We start from the raw sequence: 18,485 nt of genomic DNA, 5'->3' as shown, positions 1-18,485 counted from the left end.
TCATTTATGTACCTCTTCTGGGCGCCTCTGCTCGTGCCAGCCATGTGTGACCCTCCAGAGATGGTGGAAATCTCTCCCTCGACCACGGGGGGAGGGACGTCCTGATCTACTCGAGGTCCAGGTTGATTGGCTGGGATCTCCAGAGCGGGTCGACCTGTCGGGACCCTGTTCCGCGAGTATTGCGCCAACGGACCTGCTCGGATGAGAGTCTTGATTTCATCTTTGAGGTTCCTGCAGTCGTCGGTATTGTGCCCGACGTCGTTATGAAAACGGCAGAATTTGGAAGCGTCTCTCTTTCCCTTAGGGTGCTTTATTGGCTCCGGTCTTTTCCAGGGGACTCGCGTAGCGTTGGCCAGGAAAATATTCTCTCTGGTTTGGGTGAGCTCGGTATACGTTGTGAACACGGGCTTGAATTTATCCACGGACTTATTCTTCTTTTGACCGTGCTGGATGTTTTCACCATTCCCTTTTCTTTTGCCGCCACCGGGCTGGTTACTCTGCGTGACGTCGGGAGTCGCTACTACGATCTCTGTTCCCGTCCCAGCGGGCTTCTCGAGGACCTGGCTGGTCCCCGCGGCTGAAGCTTCAGCTTCTTCCAAGTTTATCCACTCTTAGGCTCTGTTAAGGAATTCACTAACTGAGCTGACCCCCCTCCTTTGAATATCCTTCCACAGATCTCCGCCTACTAGGATCCCGGTCCTCATAGCCATGAGTTTGGAGCTGTCGTCGGCGTCTCTGGATCGAGCAGCGACATTTGCAAATCTGCTCAAGTAGGCTTTTAGCGTTTCTCCAGGTTGCTGTCTCACGTTAGCTAGGGAGTCGGCCTAGACCCTGGCGGCCTGAGAGGCGCGGAATGCCCTCTTGAAGTCAGCCGAAAAGGTCTTCCAGGAGCTGATTGACTGCCTTTTACTTTGTTTGAACCACTGCCTGGCAGGTCCAGTTAGGGTGGAAGGAAAGATCAAGCAACGAAGCTCTGGCCCGATGTTATGAGCCATCATTAGGGTGTTGAACATCCCTAAGTGGTCAGATGGGTCTCCATCCCCGTTGAACTTTGACAAGTGAGGCATACGAAAGCCAGAAGGGTATGCCGTTGCTGCTATGTTGGGGGCGAAGAGCTCCATCTCATCCCCTGAATCATATTCGTCTTTTTCTTTCTCCGACAGGAGCTTCTTCATCAGCTCCTCCATTTGAGTTAAGCGCTCTAGGGTTTTGTCCTGAGATCCTGGGTTATTCCGGGGCTGTTCAACAGCTCCGGACCCGTTGTACATATTAGGCGGGTTATTGCCCCTCCTATCTGGAGATAGGTCATTTGGGGCATTCCCGCCATTACGTACTTCGGATCGGACCCCAACTGAGCGGGCCTGGCTACCATCCCTAACTGGACCCTCTCTGTGAGAGTTGAGGCGATCTCGAAGGTCGCCTCCATGGGAATTATGGTGACTTTGTGCTGAACTTAGTCGCTGTCGCAGGTCTCCTCCCGAAAGATCACTCCGTGCACTACCGGTCCAGTGACTCCTGCTGGACAGGCTCGATGTGCGTCTTTGGCGGCTTCGACCTGCTCCTTCCCCCGGCACCCTGCTGCGCCGGGAAGGCCCGGCCGATGGCGGGTCTCTCCTACTATTTCCGTAGGTCGGGATGTCTCGGACGGTCTGAGGAGACGGATATCTGATGGGAGAAGGAGGATGCCTGATCGGAGAGGCGATCCTAGTGCCGTCCAGACGGACTAAATTTGGTGGGGGCCTCTCGGCCCTGCCAGCTTGATGGTTTCGCGCTGGGCGATCTGGACGAGGAACTGGACGTTCTTCGGGGACGGGCTGACGTCTCCGGATCCCCTCGGCCCTCCTTTGGGAATTTCCCCTATCTCTTCTGGGCATCCTCGAGGAAGGCTGAGAGCTAGGGGTTGATGTCCTAACCGAACGGCTGTACTGCTGCTGTTCGGTCTGAGGCATTTCCCTGAAGTTCGCCTCTTGATGGCGTGATGAAGGGGTGGAGTTGGCTGCAGGGAGTCTACCCGAACGGCTATGCCTGGATCGATTACTCCGGCGAGACTTAGGAGCCTCGCCTTGCCTCTCTCCAACGTTACCGTTGGTTGTGAGAGAGGGTAGTCGACTCAGAATATCCTGGATTTGCTGACCAGCTGCTGCTAGCTGGCTCCTCAGCTGAGCATTCTCCATCTCCACCGCAGTATAATAACATGGATTCGGATTAGGCGGCCGGGGCGCCGAACTACCAGTGTCGTCTTGGCCGGCCGGCTGCTTTCCTGGCCTTTGCTGGACTTCAGGAACTTGCTCCTCGGGGAGGGCAACATGGCGGGCCTCCTGCCCATCATGCTGTTCTGTCTCGTTGCCATGTTTGGATCGAGTGGTCACCATAGTTGTATGTTTGTGGTAGTACTAATTGGACTTGCTCTCAATGAAAGCACCAAACTGTTGACGCGGTTCTTCGGCAACAGATAATTAAGAGAAAAAGAGAAAGAGATTAGTACTTAAAAGTAGAACCGTCGCAGATATGAAATCTTTGTGGAAAGAACTAGGTGACCCTAAACACGTTTTTAAGTGGTTCGAAGGTTAAAATCCTTCTACTCCACTAGTCAATATTATTCATCTTTTCTGGGTAATTGGTTTACAAAATATATAGTTCTTCCAAGACTATTTTTTCCAACCCCTATCAATTCCCAGGGTCTCCATATTTATAGGAGAAGGCACCTGGAAATTGGTAGGGAGGTCATCCCGTGACCTTTTCATTTGTCATATCAAGTCTGTGATATTCATGATTAATTCCTAAACCTGACACACAAGTGTGATCTAATCAGTATGGAAGGAGACAATGGGCCGCACGGCCCAACCCGTCCGTGGGTGTCTGAATACGCACGTTCCTGCTGCGTGTCCGAGAAGTCAGGGGGATATCGGATACGTGATGGCAGGATTATGCACGTTTATCTTGCGTGTTGACTTCCCATAGGGTCAGAGCTTCCTGAGAAGCTCGCTGCCGGAGCAATCCATAACCCGAGCTGATCCGTCAGTGGTCGCCGGATGTTGTTCCCAGCTCTTGGTGCAACAAGAGGGAGCTGGAAACAGGACCCCCTCGAGCTAGAAAGGGCCCGTCCTGAAAATAGAGCCTCTGGTCTGTGGGAGCCTCGGGCTAAATCATGTTTAGTCCGAGGCTCGTCCTGCTAAACAGCCCGTGGGAAAACCAGGGCGTACAGCTTGCTTCACATTCCACTACTTATCATGATGACATTGTAGCAATTCTCTCTCAAAACTCCTGCTGTACTAGTAAAGTTGGGGCTGCCAGACTACATTACTTCTAGCTCAGATGCAGACTCAGGCATTAGTATTCCTGCTATAACATCCTCAAGTGAACGTATAAAAACTTCTGAAAGTATTTTTGGATGATCTCTCCAACAAAACCAGAAAAACTTGAGTATTTTTGGAGGACCTCTCTCCCAAGGAACTGCTTAACGTAAGTGACCTCAATTTTTGATATTGTAAACTATGTTAAACATCAGATGTTGGTAGAAGTTTTTGCTGAACTTCGCCACTAGAATTGTTGGCAACTTTTCGTCCAGCTATGATCAAAACAGCATATTGAAAGAGCAATTCCAATAATGCAGTAATTGCTCATCTTCTCTGCCAAAAAATTATTTGTTTTAATTTTTCAGTCAAACTTCTTAGCAATATTATCTTTAGCTGCAATGTCAAACACATTCTTTTCACTGCAGAGAGGCACTTTCCAAGGATCCTGAGTACACACAATGTTTGGTTCTCATGTCATGGGTCAGAACGTAGAAAGGAACTCTGAATTCATTTTTATCATTTTCACAAGTTAAGCTTGTTTCACATTGTGTAAGAATGGATTAATCTTGTGAGTAATAATTGCTTTGCTTGCAATTTGACTGAGTAGTCTCTCTGGCTGCCCAGGTCTCCTTATTCTGTTATTTGGTCCCCTCTACATAGGGCCTTATATGTGCACTGTACTGACCTTTTACCTCTCAAGGAATATAACAACAATTCTTCATTCCTTCTGTCATAAAGTATGCACCTATTACTTTCTTTTGAACAATTATTAGGAACATCACTTTGGCTCTTATATTTCTTCTTTTGAGATTTGGCTCATACCAACTCTTTCGAACTCTGTAGCCTACCCCATTGATTTACTCTTCTCATCAACTATTGCTTGCCGACGAGCTTACAGAAGTGGAGGACATCGATCATTTATTCTGTGTGTCTCAATCGGCTGATTTAATATATTGCAGCATCAACACAGTTTGGTATTCATGCGTATATGAATGAATATGGTAGACATTCAAGGTCATGTACACAAGTTGCTTTGTTCTTGTGTTAAAGCTTTCAAGGTATATATGGTACTGCAGTGGAATAATATGTCCTTATTTGATTAGGGGTTCCATCAACATCACCATAATTATTGTTGATCCTGAAGTTGATGATGATGAGTGTGCTTTATACAATTTGAGTAGCAGAGAAGAAGATGCATATAATCCAACTTGGAGCAATGTAGAGGACAAGATCATGACAATTGCTTAAAAAAATTAGTTGTTAATAAATTTCAAAATAATTTTCTTAGAACTATTTTTTAAGACAAAAGAAAAACTATTTTTTTAAGAAATTTATTCAGAAAGTCCTATTTTTTTTTTTTTACATATTTTGAAAGTTTTTTTCCATACAAAAATACGGTTATAGAAAACAATATGTGAGGTAAATTTCACCTTAAAAGAAGCAATTATTTTTTAAGTGAAATTTAATTTATATATTAGCATGAATTTAAACTGTAGAGCTACCCTCTATATTGACTACTCCTTTTTCATAAGAAACCCACATCGTTCTCACTCACTCACTCTCAATCCTCTCTTTCGTAAAAAACCCCTTCATTGTTTCGCATACATTCTCTGCTTACAACTAAGGTAAGGAAAAACCTCTGCCTTTTTTATGTATAAATGTATATATTTGTTTTTCTTGATATACTGTAAATCCTTGAAAAAAGAAGAAGCATTTAGTAGCATTGAAATGCAAATCAATTGAATCATTTTGATTTTAACTCTTGTATGGCTAAAAAGAAAAGAAATAGTGGTATTTCGACAAAGAAAAGAGCTAAAACGACATCGTTAATGGGTGTGGAGGAGGATGGATATGTTATTCTTCTTTGCTTAATTGGAAGTTTCACAGAATAATTACTAAAAGAAAGCAGAGAGTGACTTGAAAGATGCCTTGATGTAGATTTCACCATCTTTAAAAACATTATCGATTAATGAAAAGAACATATTTTTAGCTGTAAATGTTGATTATGAGCAGGAATGATGATACTTTATTTTCGTTGCTAATTGTTAGTTTAGTATGAACAAATTGTACTACTTTGCATAAGAAATATTTCCTTTCTTATGTATATGCTTGTGAATGAGTAGATTGGATACTATTTATTAATATTGTAGATTTATTTTTCTATTTTGTTGTAATTTCTACGAATTTGCAATTACAGCTGGTATTGGTGATGTGAGGGAGGATACAATTGAGGAGAACGAAGACCCGATTCAAAGTGACAGAAATAGGAAAGGAAAGCAAGCTTATGTGAGGGAAAATACATCTGAGGATAGCCAAGACAAAGTTCAAGCTGATGTGAGGGAAAATACAGCTGAGAAGAGCCAAGACAAAGTTCAGCGTGACAGAAAAGGGAAAGCAAAGCAAAGTGATGAAGATTTCATATTGGAGGAGGAAGAGTTTGAGCAAGATGTTGAAGCTAAGATAGAGATGGGTACACAATCTGACCCTAGGAAGTGGTGGCGATCAGTTTCAGATTTTTGTACTCAAAATCTTGATGAAGGAGACTCAGATGGTATATGTTCTGAGGAGGAGTTACACGAATTGAAGTCAGATGATGAGTTTGATGCTGGTAAAAATTCCAAAGAATTCAACCCGAAAACCAAAATGCAAAACTTCCAATTTGTTCTTGGCATGGAATTTGCCACTGTTACAATTTTAAGGAATGCAATAAGGTACTTTATTGAAGGTGATCGAGAATATGTATTTATTGCCAATGATTCAAATAGAGTTAGAGTTAAGTGCAAGGGTGCAAACTGTGAGTGGATGTTGTTTGCTTCAATAGTTAACAAGATAGATGGCAAAACAATGAGGGGCAAAACAATGAGGGTCAAAACACTTGTTGACAAGCATAGTTGTGGCATTGTTTTGGACAATAAAAAGCTGACCTCAACTTGGCTTGCAAATCACTTTTTGGAGCAATTTAGGCTAAATCCGAGTATGGAATACAATGTATTTAGGGAGATAACTGCAAAGACCAAGTACTCACGTGTGTCTAGCTGGACATTTTACAGGGCCAAGACAAAAGCAAGGAAGATGTTGGATGGGTCTGTCAAGGAACAATACGCCATTCTTGATGACTACTATAAAAGGTTGCTGGCTACCAATCCTGGCTCTACTGTGAAGTTGAAAACTGATTTGGTTAATGGGAGAAGGCAATTTCAGCGTATTTATATTTGTCTTAAGACATGTAGAGATGGATGGTTGGGGGGTTGTAGACCTCTAATTGGTCTTGATGGCTACTTTTTAAAATGATATTGTAAGGGCATTTTATTGGCTGCAGTAGGCATTGACGGTAATAACTCCATGTTTCCCATTGCCTACTGTGTTGCTGAAAAGGAAAACACTGAGGTTTGGACTTGGTTCTTGGAGCTATTGAAGGCTGCTATTGGGAGTTTGAGTCCCACCAAGGTGACAATGATGAGTGATCGTCAAAAAGGATTAGAAAATGCAGTGGGAGCCATCTTCAGTGGGTGTGAGGTGAGGTTTTGTGTTAGACATCTTCATGCTAACTTTAAAAAGGAATATCCTGGACTTTTACTTAAACAACTTTTGTGGGCAGCAGCTAATACTACAACACAAGCTGAGTTTGCTCGAGCAATGCAAGAAGTCAAGAATGTCTCGGATGGTGCTTATTATTGGCTGGCAGGGAAGAACCCCACAGAATGGACTAAGTCACATATTTCAGAGTACCCAAAATGTGACATTTTGGTGAATAATTTGTGTGAGAGTTTCAATGCAGCCATACTTGATGCTCGCGACAAGCCAATTATAACCTTACTAGAGAAAATTAGATTTTGGTTGATGTCTCGGTTTTATAACAAAAAAGCTGAGTTGGAGAAGATGACTCAACCTGTGGGGAAGAGAATTTTGAAGATAATTGAGAAGCAAAAAGAGGTTGCAAAGCATTGTCTGGTTACTAGGTATGACAAGTTTCAGTTTCAGGTTCAATGCAGCAATGGTAGTGCCTTGGTTGTCGATTTGGAATTCAGAACTTGTACATGTAGGAGGTTTCAACTATCTGGGCTTCCTTGTGGCCATGCACTAGCTACTATCTGGTTCATGGGAGGTAATGTCTTTGATTATGTCCACGGATTCTATAAAAAAGAATCATTGCAAAAAGCATATGAATAGAGTGTGCATCCTATGCCTAGTCCAGATATGTGGCCTCAGACAGGACTCAACCCAATTGATCCACCACCTGAGACAAAGCTGCCTAGAAGACCTAAGAAAGCTAGGAGAAGGGAGACATATGAACCTCCACCTGCTTTAAAGAAAGCTCGAAGAACTGGACAAGTTAAAACATGCAGCAATTGTCTGAAAACAGGCCACAGGAGAGAAACATGCAAATCTGCTAAGGTGGTTGAGGTATAAACTTTATGCTTTCTTCTCAGTCCAGATAATTTTTATCATTGATTAGTTGCTTTATCATTGTTTTGTGAATTTGGAGCTAAATATTTGTTTGTTCAACCTATTTTAGAATCGTGTGGTTAAAAAGCGAGGTCGTCCACCACTGCAGAACCCAACTGAATCCACACTTTTAAGGAAGGAAAGAAGACTGAAATAGCATGCTAAAGGAGGAACTAGTGGTGCAACCAATGCTCAACCCGATACTGTCTGACTGGAAGGAGTTTCATCTTTTGATTTTATTTTGAACTAGTGGTCGAATCTTGTATTTTGGTGTCTGTTATGTTGACCATTTTAGAGTCATGTATTTTGGTGTCTGTTTTTTGAGTCATGACAGGGTCATGCTGGTCATGATATTGGTCATGTACAGATCAGATACATTTGGCTTTTTAGGCTTATATTTTTGTACCTATCTCTTATGGTAATGAATGTAACTAGTTGTTGATCATATTTATTTCACAAAATACATAAACTAGAACACTGAATTCAAAATAGACCAAGATAGATTACATTGATTTGGGGTTTCATTTTACAACAAAATTCATTACAAATCAATGCCTAGGGTGCAATAGCTTTGTCATTGTCAATACTGCCCATGAAGATTACCCAAAAATAAACTAACAATACCAACAACTTCTACTTTGATTTTGTAGCCCAAATAACCACAACCAATAGAATTACAGCAAAATACATAGTATTCAAAAAGTAGTAACACTGCATTCGACCTCCATCATTTACTCTACCCCTGCTTTCAACACAACTTTCACAGCTTTCTCTTCCAACATTTTGAAGGTTGTGAGATTGTGTCTCAAATCCATTTGAAGAACCACTGCATTGTCGATGACTTCCAATGTCAGTTGTCGTACTTAGGGATGTGATTTCAGTTTCAAGGTCACCAATTTTTCTTAGTAGTCCAGGGATGACCACCTTTGCTCGATGGCACATTGGAGGGTCTATCCATTCAAAGAAATTACACCCACCATGAATCTGAGTTGACCAAAACATACAAAATTTCTAGTGAACACCCATAACCATTTATTCAATGAATCAGATTACAAAAACAAATGGAGATCTTACCCGATACTTGTTGCATGTTCTGAATCTTCGCCCAGGATTTTTGTTTGTCCAAGCCGTTCTTTCTACCACTGGCCTTGGTGGTCGACAATGGCAATTTTTTCCGTTCTCCATTAACCCGATGCAAAAGATGCCCTAACCCCCAATTCGAAGGAATTACAAGTTTTCTTCTACTGGGTTCACGTGCTATACTGTCGGGGGTGGATCGTCTGGGTGTGGTCGGGGGGAAAGCTTCATCTTCATCGTTTTTCTGGGTATGGAGTTTTGAGTTTTTTTTTGTTTTAGATTAGTTTTAGAACCTGGTTTTAGACAAACAATTTTTTTGGTTATATTAATTAATCACAGTTAGTTTTCTTTTTTTGTTTTTAATTAAAAATCATAACCATTAATTGTTTTTGTTTTTAAATTTTAATAATTTAATCCAATCGGGTCGTGACACGTGTATCAAATACACCCCTAACGGCCCAGGGACCAACGGCTGCTTTAAAATCGTAACGGTAGGTATTATTGCCGCCAAAAAATTTACATAAGCATTTAAGTGTAATAAACTGAACTACATAGACATTATTGCCGCAAATATCCCAAGTTTCAATAAGTTGCTAACTATCAAATATTAAAAGAGTTAGAATTATCTAGGTCAAACACCCTCAACCCGGTCAACTCAACCTATGTCCAACCCTAGCAGCACCAAAAGAAAAAAAGATTCTCAAACTTATCCTTTATTATTAAAATACAAAGTTGGAAGTAAGTTATAATAATAATAATATTTTAGGGACATTTTTATCGAAAATGTTATTGATTTGGTGATATTTAATTTTGATAAAAAAAATTATAAATAGTGATATTATAATAATGACACAAAACATTGGATTTATGGACATTCTAAATTGTCACAGAAATAAATTCTTTATTATCAAACCATATACTTATATAAATTTTGTAAAAAAAAAAAAACAGATATAAATAGACGAACATAAAATTAGTTTTTTCTAAAGGTTAGTATTACAAAATATTTAAACCTTTATTGTTTTTTGCTTTAGTGGGACCATTATAATGAATATTAAGAAGTCTATATGGGTGATGACGTGTGGCACGATCTCGTATTTTGTAGTTCAAAAGTAGTCTTCATACGGTCATATATATATATATATATATATATACTAGTTAATGTCTTTAGCCTAATGTACGATCATCTATCCCTTCATATTGTTTTTTTTTTCTAGCATTTTGTTTATTGTCGTAAGATTAAAATTGATTTAAAAATAAATAAATAAATAAGTATATTTTTGTTTTGAATTCATATAAGTGAAAAAAATAAATAATAATATAAACAAATAGTTTCATAATTAATAATTTTTTTTTAAACTTAGAAATTGAATTGATTCTGGTACTTATTGAATTTAAAATTATTATTATTATATATTTTGTCACTCCTTTTATTCTATGATAATTTTTTTTTTATTAAATTGATATTTTGTGAAAATATAACTTGTTGTAAACTAATATTTTTCTAAATATTTAATTCAACTATTTACAACTTCACAAATAGTTTATTAATATTATTGGCTTATAATATTTCCAAATACCAAAAATAGAAAATGTTACTACCTAAAAATATTCATATAAATACACTATTACTTACTTATTAGGATCTATATTGACATTTTTAATTTTCTTAAAGGTTCGGTTATTTGATTTTTTTAAACTGTTTATTGTATATATTCTTTTTAGTGCGATTAATATATGAAAGGAAAAAAAAAAAGACTTAAATTTAAATGAGACTGTTATATTCTATAGTTGGTAAATTATATCCAAATAGAAATATACACATATATTTATCACTCTTAGTTATATATAGACATTATATATTCGAAACTGATTTTTTTTAGGGATCCAAAAATGATATTATTGCCCTTAATTATACATACATACATATATATATATATAAAAATATATACATTATCCGAAACCCATATTTTTTTCTCTTTTTAACCAAAAAGTAGGAATGTTTATTACAACGTGACAAATTTGAAATTTATTGTAAAGAAATATAGGAGAATTTCAAGAGGAAAAAAAGAAAAGAAAAGAGAATATCAGAATTGGGGAACCATTTGAGTCTCTCCTTTTTTTTTGGCAATTGAATTTAATATAATTAATAAATATTTATTTTTAATATTTATAATATACTCAAAGTTAACAAAAAAAAACAGTTAAACACAAAAATATCTATAGGGTTTCAATATAAAGAGATATCATAAAGTGTTACTTGTTTTTCAAGTAATCAACCACAAATATAAATAGCTTCATACGGAGCAGCAGAACGAGTATTCCTCTTCGAGTTAAGCCCACACCATTCACTCTCACTCTCAATACTCACCTCGTAAACCCAATTCTCTCTTTACAAGCAAAGCCCTCAATCCTTTCATATTTTTTCGCATCCATTCTGGTTTGGTTCAAGAAGGAGAATTTTTTTGCAGTAGGATGATCAACCAATCTGTCTTGTTTTTATTTTTGTTTCTGATGATACACTGAAAAACTCAGAATCTATAGCATACGACATCATCAATGGAGGAGGATAGACTTTCGAAACTACCTGATGAAGTCATCCTACACATTGTGTCGTTTCTACCCACTAAGGATGTCTTTCGGACATGCCTCCTATCAAAGCAGTGGAAACTCATGTGGTACTCTGTCCCTCTCTCTTTCTCTGATGCTGAGGAGGAGGAGGACATAGAAAAGTTGTACAAGTATGTTGACAATTATTTGAAACACCGCAAGACAAGTAAGAATTTTATGGTCGATTCAACCATAACTAGCTTTAAGCTTCAGATGATGAGTTGCTATCAAATATACAAAGATACTTGCATAGATAAATGGTTAGCTTTTGCAGTTGAGAGTAAAGTTAAGGAAATAAGTGTTTGCTTGAACAACTGTCGTCTTCGTAATAGGTTATATGGTCATTATACATACTACGTTCGTTACCGCTTACCAAAATCAATAGTCAACGCAAGAGATTTGACTATTTTGAAGTTGAATGGGTTAGCTTTGGATATTTCTTGTTCAATGGGATTTCCTGCACTGAAAACATTGTCGTTGAAAGATGTAAGCAATGCAAATCATAATAAGGATGATCATACACTATTTAAGCTTTTGTCTAGGTGCTCATCCCTTGAGAAATTGTGTCTAAGATCATGTTCTAACTTAAATCTTGGTGTGCTCTGTTCACAAAGTCTCAAGTGTCTGAAAATTAGAAATGTTGATCTATTATCTTTTGAAGTTGAAGCCACAAATCTTGAAACTTTGATAGTAGATTGGCTAATCTTTAAAAATTCCTTTTCTGCATGCAAGACAATCAGAAATCTGACACTATGTTTTAGTTGTTGTGATGAAGACTCGTCATCATCAATAAAGTATCAGATTCTTTCACTCCTCGAGAATTGGACTTTGAAGCAATTATCTCTAAAAACTCCTGCTGCACTAGTAAAGTTGGGGCTGCCAGTAAGAGAATCAGACTTGAAAGATGTGGATTTCTCTTTCTTTAGAAACATTATTTATTGATGAGAAAGTCATATTTGGGTTGTAACTGCTAATTATGAGCATAAATGATGGTTTTTTATTCGTTTTCTTTGCTATTTGCTACTTTAGTCTTTTTGAGATTGTATTTACTTTAACACCTGCTTAGTATGAATGAAAAACAACATTTTGAAGAAGATTTTCTTGAAGAAAATATCAACTAACCTAGCATAGTATATGAGAAATAAATAACTAAATAAATAAAACATAATTTTGCATCAAACCTAGCATAGATATATGACAAGTAATCAGATGAAACCGTAGACAATAATTTAAAATAAGCAAAAAGCAATCAAATAAACACAAAATATCTAATAATAGTTCAGAAAAAAAAATTGCTACTTAGTTATATTATTCTGCAATAAAATAGGAGCAAATAAAATAAAGAACATTTTTTTTTAAATAAAAGAATTACTTTTGCATTTTAAGTATTTTCTAAATGTAATGTTCACGATTTTTTTTTTTTTTACAATTTTGTTATATTTTACATTACAATTATGCTACATTTCATTTCGACCAAATCTGATTGAAATAAAAAAGTAGAATTATATATTATTATCATAATAATGTTTTATAATATTTGAATTTATATTAATATAATTATAAAATATTTAATTTTCTATTATATATAACTATAATAATTATACTATTAGATGAATTAAGGTTTTCGAATTTTTTCCCGCTCTCTCTTCAGCTAGAGCTGGAGCCATGGCAGGGAGACCGAGATTGAAGAAGAAAACGCCAGGGAAGAAGAAGAAAGGGCCTTCGTCTACGGATCCAGTCCTCAAAGTGAAATCAATGGCTGGTATCTTAGGGGTGGAGGCTATGGTTTTTGACGAAGAGGAGGAATCGATCGAATTGCGACAGAAATCTCATGAGGAAGTTCGATCTCAGGACATACCGCTGGATAATCAATTTGAATCTGAAGTGCAGGTTGATGACTTGAAGAGCCAGTCTCAGCAATCCCCGGTTCGAATCGAGATGGAGAATGAAGCACGGGATAGTCAAGTTCTGATCAAGAAGACTCTGAATGACTGGTTGGGAGTTTTGAAAAGGGGATCTAACAAAAGAGAGCAAGCAGGTACTTCTCATGCTAATCCTATACTGCATATTGAGTCGGACTGTGTTAAAATAGAGGCAGAAGATATTGAAGATGAAGTTCAGTATTGGAATTCTGCTATTGTCTGCTACGTCCTGGGAGCTAACCCACCATTAACGGTGATGGAAGGATTCTTTAGGAGAATCTGGAGGGATAAAGGTATAGATAAAATTAGTCTTCTCGCACCAGGGGTTTTTATACTTAGATTCAATTCGTTGGAAACTAGAGATGGCATTTTGCATGGTGGATATCAGTTCTTTGATAGGAAACCTCTTATCATGAAAAGATGGGATCCTAACTCCAAATTCTCTAAGGATTCAATATTGACAGTGCCGGTTTGGGCTCAAATGAGCAATTTAGAGTTAAAATACTAGGGGGAGAGATCAATGGCTAAGATAGTGGGCTCTATTGGGAAATATGTGAAGCAAGACAGAGCAACCTTGGCCAGGGAGAAGTTGCAATATGCTAGGGTCTTGATTGAAGTCAGTTTTACAAAAGAGCTCCCTAACCAGATCAAATTTGAGGATGAAAATGGGGAATACGTTTATGTGGAAGTGCATTATGAATGGAAACCTGATGTTTGTATGCATTGTAGAGGGATAGGGCATCGACAGGAATTGTGTAAAAAGAAAGGTCCCCAGGGTGCTTCATCAAAAATCTGGCAGGAAAAGAAGAAGGAAGATCTAAATTCAGATTTGAGGCAGAGTGGCAAGTTGGTGATACCGGATAAGGGTGATCCTGTGATAACTTCAGGGGTAGTGCAGCAGAACAGAGGACAGCAGGGCATAATGGCTAAGAATAAGGGGATAACAGAGAGCAACTCCTTCTCGTTGCTTGGTCAATTTTCAGATACTGAAGTTCAGGCTGGGGTAGTGTTACAGGAAATGAGGTCCAATATGAATGGAGGGGGAGAACCTCCATTCACAAATGGATAGACTGTTTGGGTGGAATGTTAGGGGACTGAACAAAACAAGCAAACAGAAGGAGGTCATGCGAATGATTTCAAATAAAAAAGTAGGTTTTGTTAGTCTCCTAGAAACAAGGGTAAAGGCTTCTAAAATGGGGTCTTTATACCTCAACATGTTTAAGGGTTGGTGCTTTTCTTCAAATTTAATGCACCATCCTAATGGTAGAATTGTAGTGGCTTGGAATCCTCAGAGTTATGAGGTGGATATTAGAGGTGGCTCTAGTCAATGGATGCATTTTCGTTTGCAAGGCAGGAATGGAAGGAACTTTGAGTTAACAGTGGTCTATGCTCTTAATGATATGAAGGGTCGGGAGCAGTTATGGCTTGACTTAAATCATTTGGCTCAAGAGATCAGATGTCCTTGGATTGTCATGGGTGATTTCAATGCTGTTCTATCCCCATCTGATAGGTTCCCTTATAGAGGTAACGGTTCAGAACTAATACCCTTTCAAAGCTGTGTGGAGTTTTGTCGATTGGTTGATGTGAAGTTTTCGGGCTCGTACTACACTTGGAATAATAAACAAGGAGGGAACGACCGAGTTTATGCTAAGCTTGACAGAGTGTTAGCTAATAATAGCTGGTTGGAGAATTTTAAGGAAGCTGAAGTGATTTTTTTCCCTGAAGGACTCATGGATCATTGTCCTTTTATGGTGAACTTTGGTACTGCTCCTGTGACTAAAAGATCCTTTAAATTTTTTAATTTCTGGTGTAATCTTGATGGTTTTCAGAGGATAGTGTTTAATAGCTGGACTAGAGAGGTTAAAGGGACCCCAATGTTTTGCCTAGTCTCTAAGCTTAAAAGGCTGAGAATGGAACTGAAAAACCTTAATAGAGATGGGAAAGCTGATGTGTTTGTTTAGGAGGTGAAGACACTGAAGATGCTGCTTGATATTCAGGGGCAACTCCAAGCTGATCCTGGTAACACCTATTTGGTTGATGAGGAGATTTCTTGTAGGAAGAGGTTTCAATTAGCCTACAATAATAAGATCCAATTTCTTAGGCAGAAGGTTAAAGAAGATTGGCTAAAACAAGGAGATGAGAATTGCAAGTTATTCCATAATAGCATTCGGTCTAGGATCACTCAAAATGCTATTTATTCTATTTGGGATATGAAGGGTAATTGGCTAGACAGGCAGGAAGATGTGCAACAAGCTTTCCAGAATTACTATACAGATTTACTCGGCTCTGAAATGAAAAGGAGAAGGACTGTTTTAGACTCAGTGGTGCAGCAGGGAGCAACTGTTTCATCTCAGCAAGCTGCGTTTTTATGTGGGAATTATACATCAGAGGAGGTCAAACGAGCACTTTACTCAATTCCTAATGACAAATCCCCTGGTCCCGATGGTTATAGTAGTGCTTTCTTTAAAAAATCTTGGAACATTATTGGTACAGACTTTACTCAGGCAGTTCTTTCTTTTCTTCACTCGGGGAGGATCCTGAAAGAGATTAACACTACTAATATAATTCTTATCCCTAAGACTAATTTCCCTAAACATGTGAGTGACTTTAGACCTATTGCTTGCTGTAATGTGGTTTACAAGGTTGCTACGAAGCTTATTTGTAATAGATTAAGGGAGGTTTTACCTTTGATAATATCTGAAAACCAGAGTGGTTTTATCAAAGGTAGAAATATTGCTCATAACATAATGCTCTGTCAGGACATGGTTAGAGAGTATGGAAGGAAAACAGCTAAGGCAACTTGCCTTATCAAGATTGATCTTCAAAAGGCCTATGACTCCCTAGATTGGAATTTCTTGCAAGAAATGATGTATGCACTTAAATTTCCAGCTCAATTCATTCGGCTTGTCATGGTCTGTGTTACATCAGCTAGATTCTCGATTATTCTTAATGGAGCCCCTTCAGATTTGATTCATTCTAGAAGAGGATTAAGGCAAGGGGACCCCATGTCCCCTCTTCTCTTTGTGATTGGAATGGAATATTTGTCCAGAATTCTTGCTAGAGTTGCTCTGCATTCCGATTTTAAATATCACCCTCGATGTGACTGTTTGCATTTAACTCATTTGTGCTTTGCAGATGATTTACTTCTTTTTAGTCGGGGTGAGTTCAAGGCAATGTACATGCTCTTAAGAGGGTTTCAATTATTTTCGGAAACCTCTGGTTTGCAGGCTAATAAGCAGAAATCTACGATTTTTGGAGCTGGTATGCAGGAGGAGGTTTGGTTTCAATTATCTGAGGCTACTGGTTTTCAGAAAGGTAGGCTCCCTTTCAATTACTTAGGGATGACTATTAGTAATAAAAGACTCTCCATAGCTGATTGTGATTGCTTGGTGGAAAAGATGGTGAAAAGAATAAGAATTTGGAGTACTAGGAACATATCTTATGCTGGCCGGTGTACACTCATCAACTCTGTTCTGCTCTCCATAAACAACTACTGGCCTCAAATAGTTGTTTTACCTAAATCGGTGATTAACAAGATTAACCAGGTTTGCAGGAACTTCTTATGGCATAGTGGAGTTCGTTTGGAAGGGCCTGGGAGAGTTTCCTGGCCTGAAGTTAGTTGTCCTAAGCAGAGAGGTGGTCTGGGTTTTAAAGATTTCGGTTTGTGGAACAAGTGTGCTATTGGTAAATATGTCTGGGCTATTGCGAAAGAGGAAGAGAACTTGTGGGTGAAATGGATCCATGTCGTTTACTTAAAGCAAGAGGACTGGTGGAGCTATAAGGCGCCTAGTTCTAGTAGTTGGTATTGGAAAAGAATTGTTAGGATCAAAGAGGATTTCAAGGTTGCTTTTCAAGAATCCTTGCTCAGCAGGGATCAGTATAGTATAGCTAATTGGTATAAGCTGTTGATAAACAAGTCCCAAACCAGATGGAATTATGCTTTTATCTGGAATAGACTTGGTATACCTAAGCATAAATTTGTCTCTTGGTTGATGTTAAAGCAACAGCTTCCTTCTAAAGATAGGCTCTTTCAGTTTGGAATAACCCAAGATTCACTGTGTGTTATTTGTGGCCTGCATGATGAAAGCCATAGACATCTTTTCTTCGATTGCCACTTTAGTAAGAGCTGCCTTCTCTCTATATTGCAGTGGCTTAGAATTGGTTCCAACTGTTGCGAGATGATAGGTTTGATGAATTGGATTCGTCGAAGTAGGCAGTCGGCGTGTAAAAGAAGTGTATATTTGTGTGCTCTAAGTGCTTGTGTTTACCATATCTGGAAAGCAAGGAACTCTACCTTTTGGAATAGGTCGGTTCCGTTAGTGCCCTGTGTTTCTCAAAATATCAAGACTGATATTTGTATTAGACTGAGGAGGTTACTTGATAGGAACCTTGGTAAGGAGGATTTGGCTTGGGTGAGGAAGATTTATTGTAATTAATGCTGTTTAGTAGTCTGTTTAATTGGTGTTTGTAATTTTGTTGTGCTTAATACAAGTTGCTGATTTACCAAAAAACTATAATAATTATATTTTATAGTATTTGAATTTATATTAATATAATTATTAAATATGTAGTTTTTTATTAAATATTATAATAATAATAATTTTTTATAATATTTTAATTTATATTAATATAATTAATAAATATTTATTTTTAATCAATATTAAAAATACATTCGGTTAAAAATTTATAATATACTCAAAGTTAACCCAAAAAAAAAACAGTTAAACCCAAAAATATCTATACGGTTTCAATATAAAGAGATATCATAAAGTTCCTTTTTTTTTATTTTGTTACTTGTTTTTCAAGTAATCAACCACAAATAGAAATAACTTCATACGGAGTAGCAGAACGAGTAAGCCCACACCACTCTCTCTCACTCTCACTCTCAGGGAACAACTCAGCTCAATTGAGTCAGAGGAGAAGCAATGCATTTAGACCGATACAGGGAACAACTCCATTAGCATTTCTAGCTGCAACTCCAGAGCTGGTTCAGCCATTCTTGCCATCTACACCAGCATCAACTTTGATTTTAATGCAGCCATTATCGGGACAATGCCATCTTCTGTTCAGCTTTGACATCCCTGTTATTGCCTGAATAGTACTCAGCCAAGAACCTGGCAGACCACTATAAAGG

At 38.2% G+C, this 18,485-nt stretch overlaps 4 protein-coding genes across 4 annotated transcripts; 3 read left to right on the top strand and 1 right to left on the bottom strand.

Annotated features, from left to right (window-relative positions):
* Nucleotides 1–8,345: 8,345 nt before the first annotated feature.
* Nucleotides 8,346–9,103, bottom strand: LOC133789407 (uncharacterized). The gene is made up of 2 exons (XM_062227248.1): nucleotides 8,817–9,103; nucleotides 8,346–8,726 (listed from the first exon to the last, which is right to left on the bottom strand). The coding sequence occupies exons 1-2, from the start codon at nucleotides 8,925–8,927 to the stop codon at nucleotides 8,376–8,378; spliced, it is 462 nt and encodes a 153-aa protein (XP_062083232.1). The 5' UTR covers nucleotides 8,928–9,103; the 3' UTR covers nucleotides 8,346–8,375.
* A 2,275-nt stretch (nucleotides 9,104–11,378) lies between these two features.
* On the top strand, nucleotides 11,379–12,371 carry LOC133791317 (F-box/FBD/LRR-repeat protein At5g56420-like). The gene has a single exon (XM_062229241.1). The coding sequence runs from the start codon at nucleotides 11,379–11,381 to the stop codon at nucleotides 12,369–12,371; it is 993 nt and encodes a 330-aa protein (XP_062085225.1).
* Nucleotides 12,372–13,871: 1,500 nt separating this feature from the next.
* Nucleotides 13,872–14,420, top strand: LOC133791315 (uncharacterized). The gene has a single exon (XM_062229240.1). The coding sequence runs from the start codon at nucleotides 13,872–13,874 to the stop codon at nucleotides 14,418–14,420; it is 549 nt and encodes a 182-aa protein (XP_062085224.1).
* A 124-nt stretch (nucleotides 14,421–14,544) lies between these two features.
* Nucleotides 14,545–15,312, top strand: LOC133791314 (uncharacterized). Its single transcript, XM_062229239.1, has one exon. It carries the CDS (start codon nucleotides 14,545–14,547, stop codon nucleotides 15,310–15,312), a length of 768 nt encoding a protein of 255 aa, XP_062085223.1.
* Nucleotides 15,313–18,485: the final 3,173 nt, after the last annotated feature.

This window comes from Humulus lupulus, chromosome 7, assembly GCF_963169125.1.
Source record: "Humulus lupulus chromosome 7, drHumLupu1.1, whole genome shotgun sequence".
In the NCBI taxonomy this organism is placed as follows: domain Eukaryota; kingdom Viridiplantae; phylum Streptophyta; class Magnoliopsida; order Rosales; family Cannabaceae; genus Humulus; species Humulus lupulus.
The sequence above is the reverse complement of the archived record's forward strand: the minus strand, read 5'-3'. Positions and strand labels throughout refer to the sequence as shown.